The 25,168-nt window shown below is 47.3% G+C and overlaps 1 protein-coding gene across 1 annotated transcript in view; it reads left to right on the top strand.

The window, feature by feature from the left end:
- LOC143280564 (protein DEK-like) overlaps positions 1-23,352 on the top strand; it is a 54,069-nt gene extending 30,717 nt beyond the window's left edge. The window contains exons 2-6 of the mRNA XM_076585256.1: positions 1,867-2,005; positions 4,945-5,100; positions 13,327-13,403; positions 21,605-21,699; positions 23,181-23,352. Coding sequence (XP_076441371.1) covers positions 1,867-2,005; positions 4,945-5,100; positions 13,327-13,403; positions 21,605-21,699; positions 23,181-23,331 — 618 coding nt within the window. The 3' untranslated portion in view covers positions 23,332-23,352. The remainder of the gene's footprint in view (positions 1-1,866; positions 2,006-4,944; positions 5,101-13,326; positions 13,404-21,604; positions 21,700-23,180) is intronic.
- Positions 23,353-25,168: the final 1,816 nt, after the last annotated feature.

Raw genomic sequence — 25,168 nt, 5'->3', positions numbered from 1 at the left:
TGGTTCTGGATATGCAATTCCTGCTTTGAAAATTGAAAAGTCATATTCTCAAATTTTGAATTAATTTGCCATCCTTATGGCATTAACATATCTATTTGATCTGCCCCTAAACTTGATTAATGTTTTATTTTGTGTCAATTCAATATCAGTTCTTCAGTCTGTCAAATCAGGTTGTACGAACATGAATTATAACATCATTTTTGAAATAAGATCATTGATTCACTGTATTCAAATGAGATGAACAAATATTGAAAACGTGCTGGATTCCTTCACACTGTGGACTTTTCTCTAATGAACGTGCAGATCATCTTGCTAAGCTTGGAGTTAAAAACGCTTTAAATGCAATTGAACTTCCTCATCGTTTATCAACATCTGAAATGTGTAATATTGTTGAAAGAAATATGCAAAATTCCTTCTGTCTTTAGAAGTTAACACTTCTGCCTTATAAATGCTAAAAGAACTGGCAGAGCTGTTAAGAGTATGGCATTTAGGTTATTACTAAATGCCCCATACACAAAATATGAAAATATTGAATGCATTTGCAAGGGACATTTAACAGCAGAGCACGTTTTAACCCGCTGTTTAGTAATGAAACCTTTCTTGCCTCCAGAAATTAAGGAACACGTGTTACCAGTTTCAAATGTTTTTTTTGGAAAAAGCTGTATATTTCAAACTGTTCTTTATGAAAGTTAGCTAGTTATGTGTTAAATAGTCCAGTTGGTTGTTTATTGTAGGGTCCCCATATGAACCTCTTTTCAAATAATAATCTACAGAAGTAGTGCATACAATATTTGATTATTGATAATTTTTTTCTGTCCTAATCCCGCTTTCACTGTCCCGCCTCACACACACCCTTCCAATATTATGTTTTTTCTTTCTCCAATCACTGACACTCACCCTCTCCATTTTAGATTTTGTACTCTTTTCCACATTCTGTTTTCTCTGTCTGTTCTGCCTGTCTCTCTCTCTCTCTTCCTTCCTTCGTTTTAGTCCCCTCCCCCTTGCCCCCTCCCCTCCACCTCAACCGCCGCCCTTTTCATTTGAATATACAGAAATGTTGATTTCTAATTTATACTAACAGTCATCATTATGATAAGAATGATAATAATCCAAATAATAATAATAATAATATCATTTATTTTCAGTCTAATATCATCATCTTAGATGGAAAGACTATCAGTATAAATAAATAAATAACGAGATTTTGTTTGTATCAGTGGAACAGAACTGTTATGTGCAGTTCCAGATAGGCAACTTTAACAGATATTTGAAATGTGCTGTTGGAAGGAAAGATTGGTCTAGGATCAGACCAAGACTGTGAACAGAAGAAAAAAACAGGTGTGCTATTAATCAGAACAGAGATGGGAAAAGGATGTTTGAAAACTTTTTTGGACAGGCTATTATGAATTGCCTTATCATCATTAAGTAATAAGTTGCATCTTATTGAGTCATTCAGTCCTTTAGGTTTGCAATGCACTCCTGTGTCTGAGTCAACAGTGCATCAATTTCAGCTGTGGAGGCAGACCCATAAAGTTAGTGTCATCAGCAAAGCTCTCATGTGACATCGCATGACTGAATCTGACAGAGGAGCCACACACAAAGTAGGACAAACCCAGAGGGACACCCTGTCTCAGGGCAGATACACCAGAGAATAGATACTATTTACACACACACACTGTGTTCAAGCTGTACCATTTACACACTTTATGTATATGAGCTGTGTGTGGAACATTGTCATTATGTAAAATAATATTTAATACAGAAACATTTTTAATGATCCCTCTCATTTCTTTTCCTCATGATTATACAATAGAGTGTCTATCACAAGTGAGTCTTGAAGGCCTTGCCTCTGGTTTTTATTTGCAGATGGATGTCTCTGAAAATGGAGACACCAGTAAGACCAAAGAGGACTCTGATCAAGAGGACAGCAAAATTAAGGAGCCTGCTCAGAAGGAAGAGCCCAATGAGGAATCCGAAGGGGAAGATGATGATGAAGAACCACCATGTATGTAAATTGCATTATTGAAGATTTAATCATTAAAATAAATCTCAAGTTTTTGGAGATTGACAGGTAGGGTCACTGATGAAAACTCCCCCCCCCAACCCCCCCCCCCCAAAAGAAATTTTCATTCAACACAATCAAAAATTAAGATTAAGGTGTGAAAACAGTTTCGTGAAGTAGAATTGTTGAACATGATTGAAAGAGTATATACTGGATGCTTGATCAGCTGAGGATGGTCCCAGCCAGGCAGAATTATGACTGTTTTAACCTTAATCGTTATGGCATAGATATGCATATGGGTTCAAATGGCACATTTACATGAAACACACTCACACACATACACATTTACACATGCACCACACACACACAGACACACACACACACACACACACAAAACAATAGTGATTTCAGACTTATGCCTTTGCATTATTTCTTGAATAATCAGTTACATTTTCAAACAAATGGTGAAGAAAACTGTTTCTGAAAAAATTATTGTTCTTTATATTGACTGCTAAATTGTAAGAATACCTAGTGACAAACATTACATGTGACTAAAATGGTAGAAAAATAGGCACAGTGAAAAAAATGTGTCATTCACCATTTTAGTGGTATGGTTTAAGGACAGTAATCTTGGCAATAATAAAGTACTCACAAAAGACTGCATAATATGGTCTGAAATAAGAAATGGAGGTACTCAGATCAAAACTTCTTTCGTAATTGTAAGCAAGCATTGACCCTGAATACAATTTCATTTCCAAATGGTTTGTTTGGTCCCAGGAAGGAATAAACGTTCACTTGATGATGACTATTTTCCATCAGACAAAGTGATTTAGAGGACAAAGTCAGTTAACCTTTCCCGTACGTCGCCTAAAATTTTGCGCGCCGTACATCGTGGGTGTGCAGAAACCCATGGTTTCTAAGAAGGAATGACCCCTTGCTGTACGTCGTGGGTGTGCAGGCACCCATGGTTTCTGTGTACGAACTAACCCTTCGCTGTACGTCGTGGGTGTGCAGGCACCCATGGTTTCTGTGTACGAACTAACCCTTCGCTGTACGTCGTGGGTGTGTAGGCACCCATGGTTTCACTGAAGAAATAAGACCTTGCCGTACATCGTGGGTGCACAGTAACCCACACCTGTCCGTAAAGCAAATTTGACTTTTCTTCAGCAGACTTGCATGCGCAGTTTCCACTTGTGCGTGTAGGCTATTTACTCCAGTGCTTGACCAGGCGCATTGTGAATAAGTTTTGCCCGTGAGAAGAGAGTGTTGTTTTCTCTACTTTGAACAGATTAGGATAAAAATAAAATTTCTATATCAACTATCTTTTCTTTTTTTTAGCCATAGTCGGGTTTTCTCTACTTTGAACAGATTAGGATAAGAATAAAATTTCTACATCAACTAGATTTTAGATCAATTGATTTCAGACTTACAAAAATATCCAGTTCTTAGAAAGGCACTTTAATTCCAACTAGATAAAAAGCTATCAATCAGTTGCTCCCGATCATTCTCTACAAGAAAAACAGTTCATTCAATATTGTTGAAGATATCTAGTGCAATAAATATTGTTTTCTGAAATTAGTTACAACTTTAGAGTAAAACTTGCCGCAGACTTGAACCGGGATACGATCAACAAAAGACAAGGTCACTCTGATCTCTCTCTGTAGCGAGCCCAAGTGACGTCACGTCGACAACGCATGGCGCGCAAGCTTTGCATGGGTGGCTCCACACCCACGACGTACGGCGTGCAAGGTTTATTCTTTGGGAGTATGGGTGTCGTCACACCCACGACGTACAGGGATATTAATTGATTAATAACTTCTTTGTTTATGTATAAAAGAAAATAATGTTCATCGGATATGTAGTAAACTATATTATGGACAAAGTCATGAAATTATGTGGAAGTGGCTTCAATATTACTTGAGTTACAGAGCAAAAACACTTGTCTGGGTGATTTCACACCCACGACGTACGGGAAAGGTTAAAACATGAACGGAGGTGTAGTAAACTGAATTTTTATGAAGGGGAAGTGATGAAGAATAATTGCTGTTCAACAGAAAACTCTCTCTTGTTGCACACAACCTGGGTGCCAAAAACAATCAGCAGTTAAAACCCCTTGACTGCCATAAACGTATTATGTACCTGCATAATGACGTCACTGATGACGTCATCAGAAAAAGAAATAGCTCTGGAAGGAGCTCTGGAAGGTTGAAAATTCACACAGTTCGTCTAGAGTGGTATATCCAGACCATTTTCTCAGTTTTAGGCTTATTGTTTTGGATAATGTTTTATGACCTGAAACACAACTTTCTGCTGTTTCCCCCCTGACACTGAAAGGGTTTTAAAAGTTTAAATACTGTTGAAAGTTAATACAGTGCTGTATTACAGAGTAATTCACTTAAAAGTCAAACGTTTCTTTTTAGTTTCACTCTCTTTTGGTGACTTCCTTTTCCCATTTTGGTTCATCTGTGGGACATGGATGAAGTTCTTGCTAAAAAGTGTGAGTATGTTTTGTTCTGGATGATGGCTGGAGTTCAGAAGTGCCACCTCTTGTGTCTTCTGCTAGTTAGTATTTTAAAAACGAGCTGTTTTTACATTGGATTGCTTGATTTAAAGTTGACCTTGAATATTAAGATGCAGTGTTTTCTGAGTTCAACTTCTGGCAACATAGGATTTTTCATTATTTTTAGAGAAGCCTCAAGTGTTGTGACATTAGTCATTTAGTGCTGCCAGGATGCAAAACTGAGTATAAATACTGTATTCAAAACTCAAATGTTTCAGTCGTTCAGAAATCATAGATGTTTGTGTGTGTTTTTGTTTTGTTTTTTGGGTCCCCTTAAATCATGGTTGTGTAATCAATTATTTTCAGATTATTTTGTGTAAAGTCATTATCTCTTTCAATTATAATTATAATTTGCAGTATTTATATGATTGTTTTGTCACAGTGGGATTGTTGGAACGACCAGTGGAACTGACTTCGGGTAAACGTGAAAAGAAGAAAGTGGAGAGGCTGGAGGTGACAATCAACTTGCCCAATGCCGAACGTAAAAAGGTGGACATTCCAGAAGGGAAAGGCACCAAGCTGGGAGAGTGTCCAAGAAGTAATGAAGCCTTTTTGTTTTGTTTTTCTGTTGGAATTTTTTTTGTTTCAAGAACAATTGAACAATTATTGAAAGTATATGTTTTTTTTATATTGACAGTTCTTCAGATCGAATAGTTTCGTTTAAATTTTTGTATTTTCGAAGCAAATGATTCAGGTACAGTTTTGTGAAACGGTATATGGTGTCGTAAAAAAAAAAAAAAAAAAAAAAAAATGCGTAGTAAAAAATGCTGTACTTTGTTATTCTGAATCTACACTGTTTGCCTGTCCAAGCTACACTTGTATCTGTTTGAGGGTAAACTGGTCTGATAATCATAATAGATAGTACTTATATGGTGCAAACTCCCCTTGTAATGAGCTCTAAGCACATTACTTGAAACAACACATATACAGTAGTGCATGATAACACCTCTGCACATGAAAAAATGATTCATAATACGTATCTAATGAGACTGTGATCCGATGGTCCTCTGAACAACACCCATCTTTCCTTTGCAATCTAGATATGTATTTGACATGCAGGGATGTTTGAGTTAACGGAAATGCGCTTTTTGGTGTCATATACTGTACCATGTCAAACTGATGCAAACTAGGCCTATTGGTTTGCTCTGCTTGGCCAAATTTCGCGCGGCTAACAGTGAAAAGACGGGCCTGCCCGCTCTCAGCCAATCAAACGCCTCTAAAAGCTATAAGCTCTGAACCATTCCTTTGGCCAAGGCTCTCCACGCCATCTTGTCAGGTTTACGCTCTGTCTCGTCTTACGCTTTTTTCGGCTATTAAGCGTATCCTTTTGGCCTTATTTTGTTGCATGCGGCTTGTGTTTATTGTATTCTTACATTCTGTGTGCTCGATTCGACTCGGCACCCTCGATTCGTTCGTTTTTTTCTGCCTCTAAGTCGATCCTATCTTTCCTTTCTCTGTTGGGGGTCGGATTTTCGCTGGGTGCCTAAGCGCGGGTTCCATGCCTCGTGTGCCATACCACGAAGGCAGGGATCATGATGCTGGGATTGAGACTCGGCAAGAGACTCTCCCAGGCCCGGAGCTCATGATTCCTCCCGATACGGACCGCGGCGATGCGTCTTTAGACGCTGATCGCGGAGGTGACTTTCGTACCAGTAAAACGGTCATGAAGGGGACCGGGGGGAAAGAGGTACGAGCGTCGCCTCCCGAGGTGTCCCAGCGCGAGGCGGGGAGAAGGGGGAATGGCAAGTCCTCTCCGGGCTGTGGGGACTCGCAGCTAGGCACGGACTCCCAAGGGGAGGCTGCGCCCGGCCATTACCTGGGTCCCCACTCGGAGACGGCCCTCACGGGCCCCATTGTTGTTCCCCCTCCTCCCTTCTCTGTCGACCCCCCTCCCCCACCTCCTTTTCGGGGGGGAGAAAAATTTGGTTCCGGGAGGGGGGATCTCTGCTTTGCCCACCCCAGGCCAAGCCACCCCAGTCTCCCCATGGGAGGGGATTCGGGGCGCGTGGCAACCTGCTCGGCAGGTCTTCCCGCTATCCGGCCGGTCTCCCCTGCTGGGGGAGGCCCGCGCGTGTCAGGCGGTTCCGGGCAGTCAGCCCGCTCGTCTTCGGGCGGGACTGACACCCAAGTCGGACCTGACCTCCCTCCGACTTGGCCAGGTTGTTCCCTTCATGGAGGTCATCGCGCCAGTGACCCTTGGGGTTGGGGTCACAGTATGGCTGGTGCCCACGGGTGGTTACCCCCATTCTACCCGTACTGGGGCGCACCTAGGGTGCACGCTGGGTTGCCGGGAGCACCAAGGGCCAGCCCCTTGTCCGCTCCCCACCGGACCCAACCCAGCACATCTCACAGGGTGACACACACAGCCCCGACAAGTGGGATCGACTTGTCGGTCAGGTCGAGCTCCTCGACCAATATTGCCACTCTGTCCACGAATCGGGCCTCTGTCAACCCACAGGTGACCTCCACGGTCACAACGGCCTCCTTGTCAGGACCGACGGCTGTTCAGGGGCCCTACTCGGCCCGGCGGAGCCTGCGGTTCCCACCTGCCCAGCCCTCGGTCCTACAGTGAGATGAGTGGGTGTTTGTCCCCTCACAGCACTCGTGGGTCCCTCTTGCATCCAGGGACGCCCTCTCTGAAAAGGTGTGGCACCCACCATTCCAAGCATGGTTGGACCTACGGTCCACACGCTCACCACCCACTTCAGGTGTCAAGGACATAACAGTGGCGGCCATGGTCCCGGCTCGGGATCGTCCCAGCTCATGCCGCTGGGCTGACCACAGCTCACAGGACGCCCCAGTGGGTACATCCACTTGGGATGGCACCCAGCAGGGGATGGACTGCGAACAAGAGTGGGAGCCCCTGTCTTCGGATGAGGACGAACAAGCAGATGAGCACTCTTCGCCCACATCCCAGGGGGGACAGATTGAGCCCGCGCCTCCCTAGGGACCAGCCTGAACCAAACTCGGACTTTGCCGAGCTCGAACTGACCCTCCCCAATAGGGTCACGTATACCGAATCAGTCCCTCAGGCCACTTTGTTACCCTTGACCCTCCTTACGCCATGTGACTCTAACTCCAGAACCACAAGGCGACTCAGAGTGCCAGAAATGGTGCAGGAATGGCTTAATAAGCCAGCCCGCACTGTCAGGGGTGCTGCTTCCATCCCTCCTCCAGGCAGGGAGTCCCTCTCTGCCCCGGGTGCCTTTTCCCCGGGAAAGTTCCTTAAAGATTCCTCCAAGGGAGGGGTGTGGTCCTGGTACACACAGGACCACCCTGCCTACAGCGGAGCAGAGCCCTCCGCACAGGACAGGATGTTGGTCTTACAGCGCACCACCTTCCCCACTTCAGCTACCCTATACTTTAAAACGTTAGCAGAGTGGGACAAATTGGCCCGCCGCTGCCTCCTCGAGGTTTCCACGGCGTACACCTTCGACGCGTTCCTCCACAGGGCCAATGAGCTGTGGGAACAGTGTCCGGTTAATCAGGACACCGGGTCTCCTTCCTCTGTCCCGCCTGGCCTCTTCACCGACCAGAGGTTACACGCTTTTGGCAATAGGGTAGCATCTGGTCTCACGGCAGCTGCAGACACAGCTACCAGCCTTCACTTCAATACTGTGCTAGCGCGGCGTGATGCCATTCTCCGCCTCTCTAACATTCCTGTGGAGGAGAGGGCTGCCCTGCGGTCCATCCTAGCACAGCAGCACTCCCTCTTCGGCCAGTTCCCGCCCCATTTTGTCAGCCACAGGGCAGAGACAAACAGGGAGGTGGCCTCATATTTGGCCGACACATCTCATGGGCTCCAGGGTTCTATGCCATTGAAGAGACCGGCCACCAGGGCCCCTCCATATACCACGCCGCCTAAGTCAAAGCAGCGTGTGCAGAATCAGTGGCAGAGGAATAAACCACCTTATGTCCGTCCAAGCCGACCGGCCATGCCCAAGGCCAGAAGGCAGCACCCCCAATGACTGGGCCCCGATTCAGCACTGCCAGTCGTTCAGCCCCTCCAAGTAGGAAACTTGTTCCGGCATGCACATCAGTGGTGTGCTCTGGGACTCAACGACGGGATTATGTCGGTGCTAGAGTCTGGGTACATGCTGTCTTGGGTGGAGGACCGCCCCCCTCTAAGATCCACTCCTCCTCCTTAGGTGCCCAGCCTGACGTAGCAGGAGAGCGTCCTAGAAAAAGAGATATCCCACCCACTCCTCATGGGGCTATATCTCAACTCTCGGACCCGGGCCCCCGGTTTTTACGGCTGGTTGTTGGTGATTCCAAAGGTCTCGGGAGGGTGGAGACCAGTTTGGACTTGTCCCCCCTCAACAAATTCCTCCCCAAAATCAAATTCAAGATGGACACACAGGTACAGATTCGGGAGACCATCCAACAAGGTGATTGGCCTACCTCTATCGATCTGGAAGATGCTTATTTTCATATACTCATCCATTCAGCATCCCATCGGTACCTGAGGTTCGTGTGGAGGGACAAGGGGTTCCAGTTCCCGGCCCTCCCATTTGGTCTGTCCCTTGCCCCTTTCCTGTCTACCAAGGTGGTGCTGGAATTGGTGTCCATCGTCCGCTCGGAATCCATTTGTCTCTGTGTGTACCTGGACGACTGGCTTATCCTGGCCCAGTCGCAGGCCCTGTGCCTGAGTCATACGGCCAGACTTCTAGACCTTTGTTCCCAACTGGGCTTCCTCATGGACCAGCAGATATGCGATCTGTCCCCACGTCAGTCCTTCGACTTCTTAGGGATGAGATTCGACACGCGGTCCATGATAGTCTCTCTGGCGCCAGATCACTGGGACCGTCTGGCAGGCTTCCTCAGCCACTGGCGCCACTCCTCACAAGATACAGCGCGGACACTTTCTTCCCTCTTGGGCATGATAGAGTCCACGGCACCTCTCATTCCCCTGGACAGGGTTCTCAAGCGCCCTCTCCAGAGGGCACTGAGGTTACGCCGGTCCCAGAGCACTCAGCCATGGGATACCCAGATATGTCTGGGCGAGTGGTTCCTCGAGGTGATATCAGAGTGGTTAATCACCCCCCTTAGGACACAGGGGGTGCCCATAGCCCCACCTACTCTTCAGGTGGCACTCTTCACAGACGCCTCCTCCCTGGGCTGGGGAGCCCACATGGACTCACTCCATGCAGCAGGGACTTGGTCCCCGTAGGAGCGCCTATGCCACATCAATGTTCTGGAACTGGAGGCAGTTCGCAGGGCTCTCCTGCACTTCATGGGGGAGGCCACTGGCAAGACCATCTGCTTGTTCACGGACAAGACGACGGTCGCATGTTATGTGAACAAATGGGGGGGGAGCGCACTCGGCAGACCTCTCCATGCGGACTGAGGCTCTCCTCCGTTGGTGCCACAGCAAGGGCATTGCACTTTCAGCGAGACACTTAGCAGGAAAAACCAACATCGTTTCCTTCCAGAGTTTCTGGCTAAGAACCAAGACCCTGAGGTTCCTTCCCCCTCTCTGAGGGTCAGACCTTTGTCTGATATTCTTGCCCAAGATGATGAGGATAGGCACCTCTGCCCTGTTCGGTGTCTCAGATATTATTGGGATAGGTCTCGCCATAGGCGTTCTTCTCAGAGGCGTCTGCTCATCTCCCTCAATGAGAATTACAAGAAAGACATCGCTGCAGGCACCGTTTCCCGCCGTGCTTCCCAAGTCATTCGTAGAGCCTACTCTCATGCACACAGGGATATCAGCTGTCTTCATCCCAGAGCACACGAAGTGCGGGCCATAGCTACTTCGGCTGCTTTCCAGCACTCAGTGCCAACGCAGCATGTCTTGGAGGCAGCCTTCTGGCGGTCTGAGAATCCCTTCATCAACTTCTACCTCAGGAATTTCCGTATGACCAGGGCTGACGGTTCCAAGGGGATTTCCTTTGTCGCGGTTAACACTGCCGTCTCAGTTACAAGGGCTCCCCATACGAACCAGTAGGCGTTGGCCTCCTCTATTTGCTTTAAATTCTGCATCAGTTTGACATGGTACAGTATATGACACCAAAAGGAGGAGTTTGTATTATACTCCATGTTTGGTGTTACATATACTTACCATGTCAAACTCGAATGCCCGCCCGTCCGTCCCTGCGTCTCCGCCGTGGTTCTCATGGGGCATTTTTGTTCATGGCCACGGAATGATTCAGCGCTTATAGCTTTTAGAGGCGTTTGATTGGCTGAGAGTGGGCGGGCCTGTCTTTTCACTGTTAGCCGCGCGAAATTTGGCCAAGGAGAGCAAACCAATAGGCCTAGTTTGCATCAGTTTGACATGGTAAGTATATGTAACACCAAAGATGGAGTATAATACAAACTCCTCCTTTCCATTTCATTACCCTCTGTTCCTGACAGAAATATCCTGAGTGAACTTCTAAATCCTGTCTGAAGGGAAGTAACTGCACTAAACTGACACGTTCTACACTGGCGCGCGCATGCGCGCACACACACACACACACACACACACACACACACACACACAAAAATCATACACATTTGAAAAAATCATATGAATTTAGGCATTATCTATTTTGTTGCAGAAGGCAGCTGGTGATATGCAGAAACGTTAGTTTCACATACAAGTAAATTCGGAACATTTTGATTTTGAAGAATGCTTTAAAAAATAAGAGATCTGACATGTTCTTGAATAAGTCTCAATGCTGTGTTTGCATTAAGATTTGAAAGCTGACTCACTGAGTGCTCTGCTGTGTGTGTGCTAGTTTTTTCATTCTCTAAACACTCAGCTACAAATAAAGATACCTCATCATAGCAGTTCCCCACAATTGAAGGTATGTGTAATCAGTCATTCTCAGCCATTTTTGTCCCCCCAAAATTATCAATTGTGATCAACATCAAATTTTTTCTCTGTAGAAGTTGTTTTAGACCTGAGATCCATCACCAAGCATTCATCTCCATAACAAACATGAAATATCATTTGCTTAAATGCACTTGCGACCTATATCTCTTATTTGGACATCCGTACATTTCACAGATGTTGTTGTCTTCATTCTCGCGTGGCTGTATTTCTGCATTGCCAGACATCACTCAATCCTTGGGCTCTCCTCCCTTACTGGAAGTGTGTATGTGCACCAGTGTTTATAATTATGAGCTGAAGGAATAGAAGGCGGTCAGTGATTTCAAAGTAGTTGCAAAATCTGTTGTCTGTTAAGATCAGTAGGACCCATCCCTCCCTGTCTCTCTCTCTCTGCCCTCTCACACTGCCACTGTACACACACACGTGCACACATACATACACACAGTCATATACAATGCCGATCTAAAATCTCACCCACAATCAGGTCTTACTGTCTCTCTGTCTCTTACTCTCTGTCTCTGTCTCCCTCCATCTGTCTCTTTCTCTCCTGTTCCCTGCCTCCAACCTCTATCGTTTTGCTGTCTATTTTCAGTTTGACCGTTCTGTGTGTTGCACAAAAAGAAATGGACAGGCATCATTAACAAATTACCCAGATCGATTGTGTACAATTATTTATGACTGAAATCGCCACAAACAGGACTACTACAATTACCCTTCCCCCTTTCATGTGCTTCCCCTCACCCCATTTATTTTTCTCTCTTTCTCACCTCATTCCCTGCTTTTTCCTTGTATCATAGTTTGTGCCTTTCATGTCTGTTCTCCCTCCTCCACTCCTCCCCTCCTTTGATATGGATGAGAAGAAATGGCCGGAGGTAGTGGTAATAGGGTGGTGGTGAGGGGGTTAAGGTCCAGTTCTGTTGAAGGGTCAGACTCGTCAGTGGGCAGTGTGGAAAACCCTGTTTCCATGCAAGTACCATGTACTGTTGTAGATGTACACAGTTGTTTGCACCACCTTCCCTCTCTGGAAGTTTCCCAGTGTTGGTTTCTGCTTTCCTCAGTCTTAATGTGTCAGTATCGCTGCTCACCAACCTCTCATAATCACACACACAATCTGAATGTCTACACACACACACACACACACACACACACTAATGACATGAAAACAAATTATATGGATGTTTTAAGATGCTTTTTCTTTTTGACGGAACTAGATCCTTTGATGCAGCCAAACGTTCGCTAGGTTTTGAGACAGAAGGCCATGAGAGAGAGCTGTCAGATTTTAGGCCTGTAAAAAATTTGTTTGTTCTTTGATTTGTGTTGTGGGTGTGCGCAAGTTAAAAAAGACGACAGTTGTTGAGGTTGTAAACAACTTTTTTTTGTTAGCTTCAGGATGGCTTCGTCCCCCATGGACACATCAGCTTTTTTGTTTCAGTCTCTCTCACATATTTTAATTGAAAATAAAGGCTAGCCATTTTTTAGAACTACACCTGAATTTCCAGACTTAAAAAAAAGTATGTATTTCAAACTACTGCACATATTGACAATAATTTTTTTCCGTTGGAAAAAGAAATGACAGAAATAAAACAAAGTCATATTCTCTCAAGATGTGCATTCCTATGTTAAACATGGCAGCCCCCACAATCACCACGTGCTCACCTGGGCACTGGCAGATGCCTGATGCCATAGCACTGATAGTTTTTACCAGGCATGGGCAGGCACTCTTTACTGAAGGAATTGTTGTTTCCAGCCCACACTCATTTCTGATGGTGTGTAAAAATATGATGTAGATTGATACATGTTAGTACTATTCCCCCTGCCAGCCCCTGACATATTTTTGGTTTATTGTTACTTGCATAAATAGCATGTAAGTCATGAGTTCCTTTCCTCATTTTTTCATTTTGCCAATACCATTGTCTATCACAAAGATTTTTCTTTTTATCTGTTTTCCAGTTGAATTTAAACTTAACCAGACCAAAGCCATAGACTTGAAGCCTCTTCATCGGTTATTGTACAACAGAGCTGGAAGTGTGAGTATGGAGTAATCATTATAAACTTTTTGGGGTTGTAAATTGTCATTTACTGAATAACTTTGGGGGAAAAAAAAGAAGATATTTTTTGTTTACAATTGTATGAGATGCATGGTACTGCTCATCAGCTTTTGGTTCATGAAAAAAATACCATTGCTGTCTGAGGAAGAGATGAAAGTTTATGTTATATTCTTTTCTTAATAAAATTAATAGATCTGTCTGCCTTCTGCCCACTTGTTTCAGTGAATCTGTTCTTTATGGAGTAAAACTAAAATTGAAAGTCAAGGGGAACTATCTTGTGTGTTCATTGTTTCTCATCAGTTTTCTGCATTTTGGGTATGGCAAGGGAGGGTGGGGGGGTCCAGCACCGTAGATCACTCCAAATCATAAATCATAGTAATAAACTTCATATTAAAAAAAGAAGCTTAAAAAACGTAATTTTGAAATGGTGAAAAGCTAGCAACCTTCTCTGCTTGTGTGGACAACTTGAACTACACTTAGCCCAAATGGCAGTTGGTGTCCACACTGTGTTCTCTTCTGCATGATTATCACCCCAGTTGCTAAAGGGTGGAGATTTTTCTGATCTCCAGGTCAACATGTGCAGACCTGCTTGTGCCTGAACCCCCTTCATGTGTATATGCAAGCAGAAGATCAAATATGCATGTTAAAGATTCTGTAATCTATGTCAGCATTTGGTAGATTATGGAAACAAGAACATACCCAGCATGCACACCCTGAAAACGGAGTATGGTTGCCAACATGGCGGGATAAAAACGGTCGTACACGTAAAAGCTGTCTTGTGTACCGTAAAGTTCGGTTTATAAACCGCGACTTTTTACCCCTGCTTCAACCTCTGCGGCTTATATAATGATGCAGCTTATTTGAGGATTTTAACGATCCTGGGAGTGTCACGTTCTCATCTATTCTTAGCTGCCCTTCAACTCACCAAAATCATGATTTCTGTCCATGAATTTTTGGATGAGCTTCACGATAGTGTGCTAACTGTTCACGTTTTATAAATCAAATCCCCACACATTAAAGCCTTCAGACCAGCATTCAGTTCTACTCTGCTCAAGCGTACACCCTTATCATGCTGAAAATGCGACGAAATGCCTATGATGCAGCCTTCAAATTGAAGACGATGACCTAGCAGACGACCTCCACTTGCGTTCATGTTCATGAAGTGAGAGCGAGGCTGAAGTCAGTGAAAAGATGGTGGATGAAGCTGTGCTGGTTCTCTTCAACTCAGACACTGAAGATGAAGATTTCGGTGTATTCAGTGAGCAGGATGACGTTGAATAAATGTGACTTTCCCTAAATTATGGATCTTCTTTTCGTTGTGTTCTGGTTTTTTTTTGTTTTTTTTTGGTGGCACTGGCAGTATTTTCGCTTGCTTTTCTTTGTGTTGTTCCCGCTTGTGTTTATTTCATAACCTACAGTATTGACAGCTTTTCTGTAGTATCAGTATGTGTTCTGGTACCAGAAATAAGTGCGGCTTATAAGCCAGTGCGGCTTATGTATGTATGAAGTTAAATTTTTTCCTAAATTTAGTGGGTGCGGCTTATATACCAGTGCACTCAATAGACCGAACTTAACGGTACATACAAGTGACCGTAGGAGTTGCAGCCCATGAATGAAGAAGAAGATGTCTAGTATTTACTGTTTACGAGGATTGTACCCGTTAAACCACAAGTGGAAATAGAATTTCCCAGTGTTGGACCAGCTGCATTGATGGATGCTGCAGTGCTGTACCAGCTTACAAAGGCATGTTTTCCAGCAGTAAGTAGTTTTAGCAACCATACACTATGAGTTAGTGCATCCACGCCATCTTGTCAGGTTTACGCTCTGTCTCGTCTTGCGCTTTTTTTGGCTATTAAGCATATTCATTTGGCCTTATTTTGCTGCATGCGGCTTGTGTTTATTGTATTCTTACATTCTGTGTACTCGATTCGACGGCACCCTTGATTTGTTCATTTTTCTCTACCTCTAAGTCGATCCTGTCTTTCCTTTCTCTGTTGGGGGTCGGATTTTCGCTGGGTGCCTAAGCGCGGGTTCCATGCCTCATGTGCCATACCACGAAGGCAGGGATCATGATGCTGGGACTGAGACTCGGCAAGAGACTCTCCCAGGCCCGGAGCTCATGATTCCTCCCGATACGGACCGCGGCGATGCGTCTTTAGACGCTGATCGCGGAGGCGACTTTCGTACCAGTAAAGTGGTCATGAAGGGGACCGGGGGGAAAGAGGTACGAGCGTCACCTCCCGAGGTGTCCCAGCGCGAGGCAGGGAGAAGGGGGAGTGGCAAGTCCTCTCCTGGCGGTGGGGACTCGCAGCTGGGCGCGAACTCCCAAGGGGAGGCCACGTCCGGCTGTTACCCGGGTCCCCACTCGGAGACGGCCCTCACAGGCCCCATTGTTGTTCCCCCTCCTCCCTTCTCTGTCGACCCCCCTCCCCCACCTCCTTTTTGGGGGGGGGGGGGAGATAAATTTGGTTCCCGGGGAGAGGGGGGGGGGGGGAGCTCTACTTTGCCCACCCCAGGCCAAGCCACCCCAGTCTCCCACGGGAGGGGATTCGGGGCGCGTGGCAACCTGCTCTGCAGGTCTTCCCGCTATCCGGCCGGTCTCCCCTGCTGGGGGAGGCCCGCATGTGTCAGGCGGTTCCGGGCAGTCAGCCCGCTCATCTTCGGGCGGGACTGACGCCCAAGTCGGATCTGACCTCCCTCCGACTTGGCCAGATTTTTCCCTTCATGGAGGTCAAGGCGCCAGTGACCCTTGGGGTTGGGGTCACAGTATGGCTGGTGCCCACGGGTGGTTACCCCCATTCTACCCGTACTGGGGCTCACCTATGGTGCACGCTGGGTTGCTGGGAGTACCAAGGGCCAACCCCTTGTCCGCTCCCCACCGGACCCAACCTGGCACATCTCACAGGGTGACACACACAGCCCCGACAAGTGGGATCGACTTGTCGGTCAGGTCGAGCTCCTCGACCAATATTGCCACTCTGTCCACAAATCGGGCCTCTGTCAACCCACAGGTGACCTCCACGGTCACAACGGCCTCCTTGTCAGGACCGATGGCTGCTGAGGGGCCCTACTCAGCCCGGGGGAGCCTGCGGTTCCCACCTACCCAGCCCTCGGTCCTACAGTGAGATGAGTGGGTGTTTGTCCCCTCACAGCACTCGTGGGTCCCTCTTGCATCCAGGGACGCCCTCTCTGAAAAGGTGTGGCACCCACCATCCCAAGCATGGTTGGACCTACGGTCCACACGCTCCCCATCCGCTTCAGGTGTCAAGGACATAACAGCGGTGGCCATGGTTCCGGCTCGGGATCGTCCCAGCTCATCCCGCTGGGCTGACCACAGCTCACAGGACGCCCCAGTGGATACATCCACTTGGGATGGCACCCAGCAGGGGATGGACTGCGAACAAGAGTGGGAGGCCCTGTCTTCGGAGGAGGACGAACAAGCGGATGAGCACTCTTCACCCACATCCCAGGGGGACAGATTGAGCCCGCGCCTCCCTAGGGACCAGCCTGAACCAAACTCAGACTTTGCCAAGCTCGAACTGACCCTCCCAAATAGGGTCAGGTATACCGAATCAGTCCCTCAGGCTACTTTGTTACCCTTGACCCTCCTTACACCATGTGACTCTAACTCCAGAACCACAAGGTCACTCAGAGTGCCAGAAATGGTGCAGGAATGGCTTATTAAGCCAGCCCGCACTGTCAGGGGTGCTGCTTCCATCCCTCCTCCAGGCAGGGAGTCCCTCTCTGCCCCGGGCGCTTTTTCCCTGGGAAAGTTCCTTAAAGATTCCTCCAAGGGAGGGGTGTGGTCCTGGTACACACAGGACCACCCTGCCTACAGGGAAGCAGAGCCCTCCACACAGGACAGGATGTTGGTCTCACAGCGCACCACCTTCCCCACTTCAGCTACCCTATCCTTTAAAACGTTAGCAGAGTGGGACAAATTGGCCCGCCGCTGCCTCCTCGAGGTTTCCACGGCTTATACCTTCTTCGACGCGTTCCTCCACAGGGCCAATGAGCTGTGGGAACAGCGTCCGGTCAATCAGGACACAGGGTCTCCTTCCTCTGTCCCGCCTGGCCTCTTCACCGACCAGAGGTTAAACACTTTTGGCAGTAGGGTAGCATCTGGTCTCACGGCAGCTGCAGACACAGCTACCAGCATTCACTTCACTTCAATACTGTGCTAGCGCGGCATGATGCCATCCTCCGCCTCTCTAACATTCCTGTGGAGGAGAGGGCTGCCCTGTGGTCCATCCCAGCACAGCAGCACTCCCTCTTGGGCCAGTATGTGCCCCATTTTGTCAGCCACAGGGCAGAGACAAACAGGGAGGTGGCCTCATATTTGGCCGACACCTCCCAGGGGCTCCAGGGTTGTATGCCATTGAAGAGACCGGCCACCAGGGCCCCTCCATATACCACGCCGCCTAAGTCAAAGCGGCGTGTGCAGAATCAGCGGCAGAGGAATAAACCACCTTATGTCCGTCCAAGCCGACCGGCCATGCCCAAGGCCAGAAGGCAGCACCCCCAATGACTGGGCCCCGATTCAGCACTGCCAGTCGTTCAGCCCCTCCAAGTAGGAAACTTGTCCCGGCATGCACATCAGTGGCGTGCTGTGGGACTCAACGACAGGATTGTATCGGTGCTAGAGTCGGGGTACATGCTGCCTTGGGCGGAGGACCGCCCCCCTCTAAGATACACTCCTCCTCCTTATGTGCCCAGCTCGACGGAGCAGGAGAGCGTCTTAGAGAAAGAGATATCGCACCAACTCCTCATAGGGGCGATATCTCAACTCTCGGACCCGGGCCCCGGTTTTTACGGCTGGTTGTTCGTGATTCCAAAGGTCTCGGGAGGGTGGAGACCAGTTTTGGACTTGTCCCCCCACAACAAATTCCTCCCCAAAATCAAATTCAAGATGGACACACAGGCACAGATTCGGGAGACCATCCAACAAGGTGATTGGGCTACCTCTATCGATCTGAAAGATGCTTATTTTCATATCCTCATCCATTCAGCATCCCGTCAGTACCTGAGGTTCGTGTGGAGGGACAAGGTGTTCCAGTTCCCGGCCCTCCCATTTGGTCTGTCCCTTGCCCCTTTCCTGTTCACCAAGGTAGTGCGAGAATTGGTGTCCATCATCCGCTCGGAATCCATTCGTCTGTGTGTACCTGGACGACTGGCTTATCCTGGCCCAGTCGCAGGCCCTGTGCCAGAGTCATACAGCCAGACATCTAGACCTTTGCTCCCAGCTGGGCTTCCTCATGAACCAGGAGAAATTCGATCTGTCCCCAAGTCAGTCCTTCGACTTCTTAGGGATGAGATTCGACACGCGGTCCATGATAGTCTCTCTGACGCCAGATCGCTGGGACCGTCTGGCAGGCCTCCTCAGTCACTTACGCCGTTCCTCCCAAGCAACAGCGCAGACACTTTCTTCCCTCCTGGGTATGATAGAGTCCATGGCACCTCTCATTCCCCTGGGCAGGGTTCTCAAGCGCCCTCTTCAGAGGGCACTGAGGTTACGCTGGTCCCAGAGCACTCAGCCATGGGATACCCAGATATGTCTGGGCGAGTGGTTCCTCGAGGTGACATCAGAGTGGTTAATCACCCCTCTTCGGACACAGGGGGTGCCCATAGCCCCACCTACTCTTCAGGTGGCACTCCACAGACGCCCCCTCCCTGGGCTGGGGAGCCCACATGGACTCACTCCATGCAGCAGGGACTTGGTCCCCGGAGGAGCGCCTATGCCACATCAATGTTCTGGAACTGGAGGCAGTTCGCAGGGCTCTCCTGCACTTCATGGGGGAGGCCACTGGCAAGACCATCTGCTTGTTCACAGACAAGACGACGGTCGCATGTTATGTGAACAAAGGGGGGGGAGCGCACTTGTCAGACCTCTCCCTGCGGACCGAGGCTCTCCTCCGTTGGTGCCACAGCAAGGGCATTGCACTTTCAGCGAGACACTTAGCAGGAAAAGCCAACATCTTGGCAGATGCTCTCAGCAGGTCCAAGAGTGTCATATGCACAGAGTGGACCCTGGACAAGGACACTCTTCAAGGGGTGTGGGAACAGTGGTTTCAGCCGATGGTGGACCTTTTTGCCACAAAGTTCAACAAGAGACTTCCCACTTATGTCTCTCTGGTCGCCGACCCAGAAGCGTGGGCAGTGGATGCTCTCTCTCTAGACTGGAGCAGTCTGATTGCCTCCGCGTTTCCTCCCTTTCCAATTCTGTCCAAGGTGATACGGAAAGACAGATTGGAACGCCGCAGCTGATCCTCATTGCGCCGAAATGGCCAGCCCAGCCCTGGTTTCTGGACCTTCAGTCCCTGACACATGTTCCACCCCTGGAACTCAAAACCAAATCTCATCTGCTGAGGCAGCCTCGCTCGGGCACTCCTCATTCCAATCCTCAACGGCTCCACTTGCACGCATGGCTGCTGTGTGGTCGGAACTGTCAGCATCACCATTGAAGTCTTCGACACCTTGGTCGGCCTCTGTGTCGGCTGCGCTGACCCAGGGGTGTACCTCCTCTGACCTCCTCTCCATAGTCACCAGAGCAAGGAGGCAGGGAACGGAGACTTTGTATGACTTTCGCTGGAAGAAATGGTTGCGGTGGTGTACAGCTCAGGGCATTCCCCCTACTAACCCTACGAGCATGCAGCTGGCCAACTTTCTGGCTCACTGCTCCTCGGTTCTCATCCTGTCTGCAAGTTCTGTGCGAGGGTACAGGTCTGCCATCTGTACCACAATCAAATGGCTAGGTGGTCCCACCTTTGAAGCGGATTTCTTCCTCAGAGAGGTGGCTAGGGGTGCCCCTCTGAAGGAAGCTAGAAACCCCAGAAGAGTACCCCTCTGGGACTTGTTCCTGGTGCTGGATTTCATTCGAAAACAGCCCTTCGAGTCATTGGGGACTATTCCTTTTGACTTGCTCACCCTCAAGACCACTTTCCTTCTGTTGCTGGCCACAGGCCGTCGTAGAAGCGAGATTCATGGTCTTAGTGGAATGCCACAAGATCTGGCCTTCCACAGAGATGGTTCCATCAGTGTTCATTTCCTTCTGGCTAAGAACCAAGACCCTGAGATTCCTTCCCCCTCTCTGAGGGTCAGACCTTTGATATTCTTGCCCAAGATGATGAGGATAGATATCTCTGCCCTGTTCGGTGTCTCAAATACTATTGGGATAGGTCTCGCCATAGGCGTTCTTCTCAGAGGCGTCTGCTCATCTCCCTCAATGTGAATTACAAGAAAGACATCGCTGCAGGCACCATTTCCCGCTGGGTTTCCCAAGTCATTTGTAGAGCCTACTCTCATGCACACAGGGATATCAGCTGTCTTCATCCCAGAGCACGCAAAGTGCGGGCCATAGCTACTTCGGCTGCTTTCCAGCACTCGGTGCCACTGCAGCATGTCTTGGAGGCAGACTTTGGGCGGTCTGAGAATCCCTTCATCAGCTTCTACCTCAGGAATTTCCGTATGACCAGGGCTGACGGTTCCAAGGGGATTTCCTTTGTCGCGGCTAACACTGCCGTCTCAGTTACAAGGGCTCCCCATACGAACCAGTAGGCATTGCCCTTCTCCATTTGCTTTAAATTCTGCATCTGTTTGACATGGTACAGTATATGACACCAAAAGGAGGAGTTTGTATTATACTCCATGTTTGGTGTTACATATACTTACCGTGTCAAACTCGAATGCCCGACCGTCCGTCTCCGCCGTGGTTCTCATGGGGCATTTTCTTCGATGGCCATGGAATGATTCAGCGCTTATAGATTTTAGAGGCATTTGATTGGTTGAGAGTGGACCGGTCCAGGACTGCTCGTCTTTTCACTGTTAACCGCGAAATTTGGCCAAGCAGAGCAAACCGATAGGCCTAGTTTGCATCAGTTTGACATGGTAAGTATATGTAACACCAAACATGGAGTATAATACAAACTCCTCCTTTCATGTATCTTAGTCGAGTTTTGTGCATTGTCATTTGCATGAGCCTTGTAAGACTGCCCACTTATGTCATGGCCCCTTGGCAACGTTATTGAACCCTATAAAAAAGCAAATGACGATAGTGGTAGGGGAGTGAATGGGTAGTCACATGCACATTACTTTGAATGGATCTTGTTTTGAATTGATTTTTCAGCTTCTAGAAGAAATATGTGAAGAATAAAGATTTTTGAGTGTGTTAAATTTGTTCGCAGAACATGGAAGTGAAGAGGAACATTCGGCAGTTCAACGGGTTCACATTCACAAAAGGAGACAAAGAATATGAGAAACGTGTGACATCATTAAATAAGTAAGTACTAGTTGTCTGCTCCCTTTGTTGCTGTATATACATTGGTTCAAGATTGCATTATTCCAGAAATCTCTTTTAAAATGTAAAATTTTTGCTCTGTTAGCAGAGCCATAATTGGATGAGTGCAAATACTTCTGGACAATCACATTTTCAAGTGTCTGATATCTGGATTAGTGATTTGGCATGTGAGTACTTTGTGGTTTGCAGATATGGGTTGGTGAATTGTGATTTTAAGCATTTCACTTCTGACCGCGATTTTAACTGCAGCTCAGGAGTCATTGGATTATCAAGTTTGGCTGGCCACATGATAAATGAAACTTCATTTTACAAATAGTGGCTGGCATGCAAGATGTTTTCAGCAAATTTTTGTGCACTTTTGATGATTGAAGTTAAGTTTTGTTATGCAAAAAGCTTTTAAATGTGTCAACATGGCTGCCAGGACTACAGTGCAGAAGAGGTGGTTAGAATATTTGATTTGACACATGTTGGTGACATTAGCAACTGCAAAAAACATGGTAGAAAATGAAAATAATGTTGTTGATAAGCCAAAGTTATACTTTAAAAAAAATACTGATGAGGATTACAGGTACAGTGCACCATATCAAGCACATCAAGTTGAGGGCATGGTCGTGTTGGAAATGGGTGTAGAAAAATCCCAACATAGTATGTTTTTATTTTTCAAATACGAATGTTTATTTTGTAATTGTTGTTTCTTTCTCTTTTTTTTGAAAAGAAACCCAGTATTTTAGTTTGAAGAAGTTAAGTATTTCAGTAACAATGAAACCCGCAGTTGAAGGCTTCAAGCAGAAATAATGTAAGCAATGTGTTTCTTGTAATAATATAGTATTTCAAGGTGTGTGTGTATTGATGTATAGAACATGATATTGGAGGAAAACAGTATAATTTCAGTTGGTTATTTTGTCCATCTCTGTATCTGTTATCTTGCTTGTATGTTGGTTTCAGTCTGAGGTTTTGACAAGCGTTTGGAGTTTTTTGTAGATTTGCTGAAAAGTTAAGAATCCGGATGAAATTGAAACGTTGATAAGACTGTCTTTGATGTTTAAAGAACAATTGAAAAAATTAAATAGGATGTGAGATTTCTCAGGACCTCCGTGGAAATATTCATATTCTGGTATACGACTTGTGCTTCAAGAAAAAAGTGTTTCCAACAACAGCAAAATATAACTTGGATCAGTTATTGCAGTTGACGTGCATGAGTGTGTAGTTGTACTTTTTATTAAACAGAGAGAAATTATAATGAGGTACTTGAGGTACTTTTATTATGTTGTAATTTGTACTAAAACTTTCAGGAGGCAAGTTGATTTTGGGGGTTGTGTTTTATGTCAGCATGCTTTCAAGATGAAAACTTTTGAAAATGACTACTTTGCCAGTGCTCTGTTAGTACACACATTAATTTGATGCTGGTACTAGGTTTGGAGATATGTGCAGTAACAAGGATACATGCAGCTCTCTGTTTACAGGTTGACGCTAGCTGGTCTAAAGCATGTGTGTGAGGTGTTGGATATCGAGCGGGGAGGAACCAAGTCCGCAATTGTTGAACGCATTATGGACTTTCTGATGAAACCTTCAAGTTCTGGTCTTCGAGTTCCTCAGAAAAAGAAGAGTGAGTAAGATGTAACTATGTTTTGTATCTACGGCTGTTCTTCTTGATGTCTTTATCCATTGAAGGGTCCCTTTCTTTCAGACCTGCCAGCCCTTCCATTCTCAGTGTTTAGTTTTGCTTGGTTGCCCTGCATATCCGCTCTTACGCTTACTCTTGAACACCCTATTTACTAAAATACAAAAATAAGAGCCAGTTTATCAACTTAATGGAATTAAAAAAACATATATATATATGTTATTTAAAAAAAAAAAAAATTGAGTGTGTGTGATGTGTTTGACCCTTATTTTAAACTGTTATTCATTTGAATATTCTATAACCACCGAAAATGGAGTATGGCTGCCTACATGGCGGGGTAAAAACGGTCATACACGTAAAAGCCCACTCGTACGCATATGAGTAGGTGGCGGCAGTTAGTACTTAATATTTTCACATTTTCACAGTTATATTATACTGTCCATGAGGGTACTGTAATGAAAACTCATATACTTTTAAAAACCATATGATAATGGCATGGTGGTGTGTCCATCGAGATCGATGATGACCATCGTTGTCATCCAGATGGGGGATGGGGGGAGGGTGGTGGTGGGGTGGGGGGAAGGATGCTCATGAATCTATCTGTGAGTGCGCAGATGGCTGAATAGTCCAATCTGCGCACGAAATGTTCGCTGACAGTTGGGGCAGACAAAGACAGGCATATCATTGTCAGGGAGCTTGTTTGCCCGTGACTTTCTGGCCTGCCTCTTCTGAACAGCTGCAGCAGTCCTGTTGGCCTCGCACAACTTGGCGCCTTTGTGCGCAGCAGCGCACCATTTGTTACGGTCCACTGCAGATTCCTCCCAGGAGTCAGGGTTGATATCAAACGCTTTCAGAGAGACTTTCAGAGTATCTCTGAAGCGCTTCTTCTGACCTCCGTGTGATCTCTTCCCTTGTTGCAGCTCGCCATAGAAGAGCCTTTTGGGCAGCCGATGGTCTGGCATGCGCGCCACGTGTCCAGCCCAGCGAAGCTGGGACTGCATCAGGATGGTGAAGATGCTGGGAAGGGTGGCTTTTGCGAGCACCTCTGTGTCTGGGGTCCTGTCTTGCCACTTGATGTTCAGTAGCTTCCTGAGGCATGTTGTGTGGAAGTGGTTCAGCTTCTTGGCCCTCCCGAAACCTGGAGGGGGTCAGGCTGGTGTTCTCCTGACCCACTCCCGGGAGGGTCACTACCTTGTCGTGGTCGGGAGGCTTAGTGGCCAGTGATCGAGCGAGCTATGTCGGCGGGGGCATCAGTGCTTCTTGGGGTTTGGTGCTCTGGTCCCAGGTCTTAATTGACAGCCTACATAGCCATCGTAGCTGTTAGGGCTGAATAAGTGGTGGTTTTGTACTGATGCCCCTGATAGGGCTTCCCATGCCGAACAGGTCGTGAGTGAGGCCCAAACTAAACGTGACCCACTGTCCCTTTCGCTATTCTTTGTTCTTCTTTTTACCGCCTCTTTTCTGTCCTCAGCTCCCCATCAAGCCTTCTTTTCCACATTCTTTTTTCTCTGCGGCCTCCTTTAGGCCCGCCGTGTTTGCCGTGCGGCGCGACCTGTGATGGAGGGGAATGAGATCCTGGGGATTGAGAGAGCACGCTGCTCTCAACACATCCCTTTGGCTCGGACCTCTCCTAAGACAGGCGGCACACATTGGCCCGTGTGTGTCAATCGGCTACCCCTTCGTGGGGCTGGGTCAAGACTGGCAGTTTAGTGGCTGACGAAGGTAACCCCCGTAGTGCTCGGCTCTCTGTCCCCGGGAGCTGGGCATGATCGGGGGGGAGCACGTTGGAGCTGGGCTGCTGGTTGTATATCCCTCCCGAAACCTGGAAGG

The sequence above is a fragment of the Babylonia areolata genome, chromosome 3 (assembly GCF_041734735.1).
Source record: "Babylonia areolata isolate BAREFJ2019XMU chromosome 3, ASM4173473v1, whole genome shotgun sequence".
In the NCBI taxonomy this organism is placed as follows: Eukaryota; Metazoa; Mollusca; class Gastropoda; order Neogastropoda; family Buccinidae; genus Babylonia; species Babylonia areolata.
Note: the sequence above shows the minus strand (reverse complement) of the source record. Positions and strands in the feature narration are given on the sequence as shown.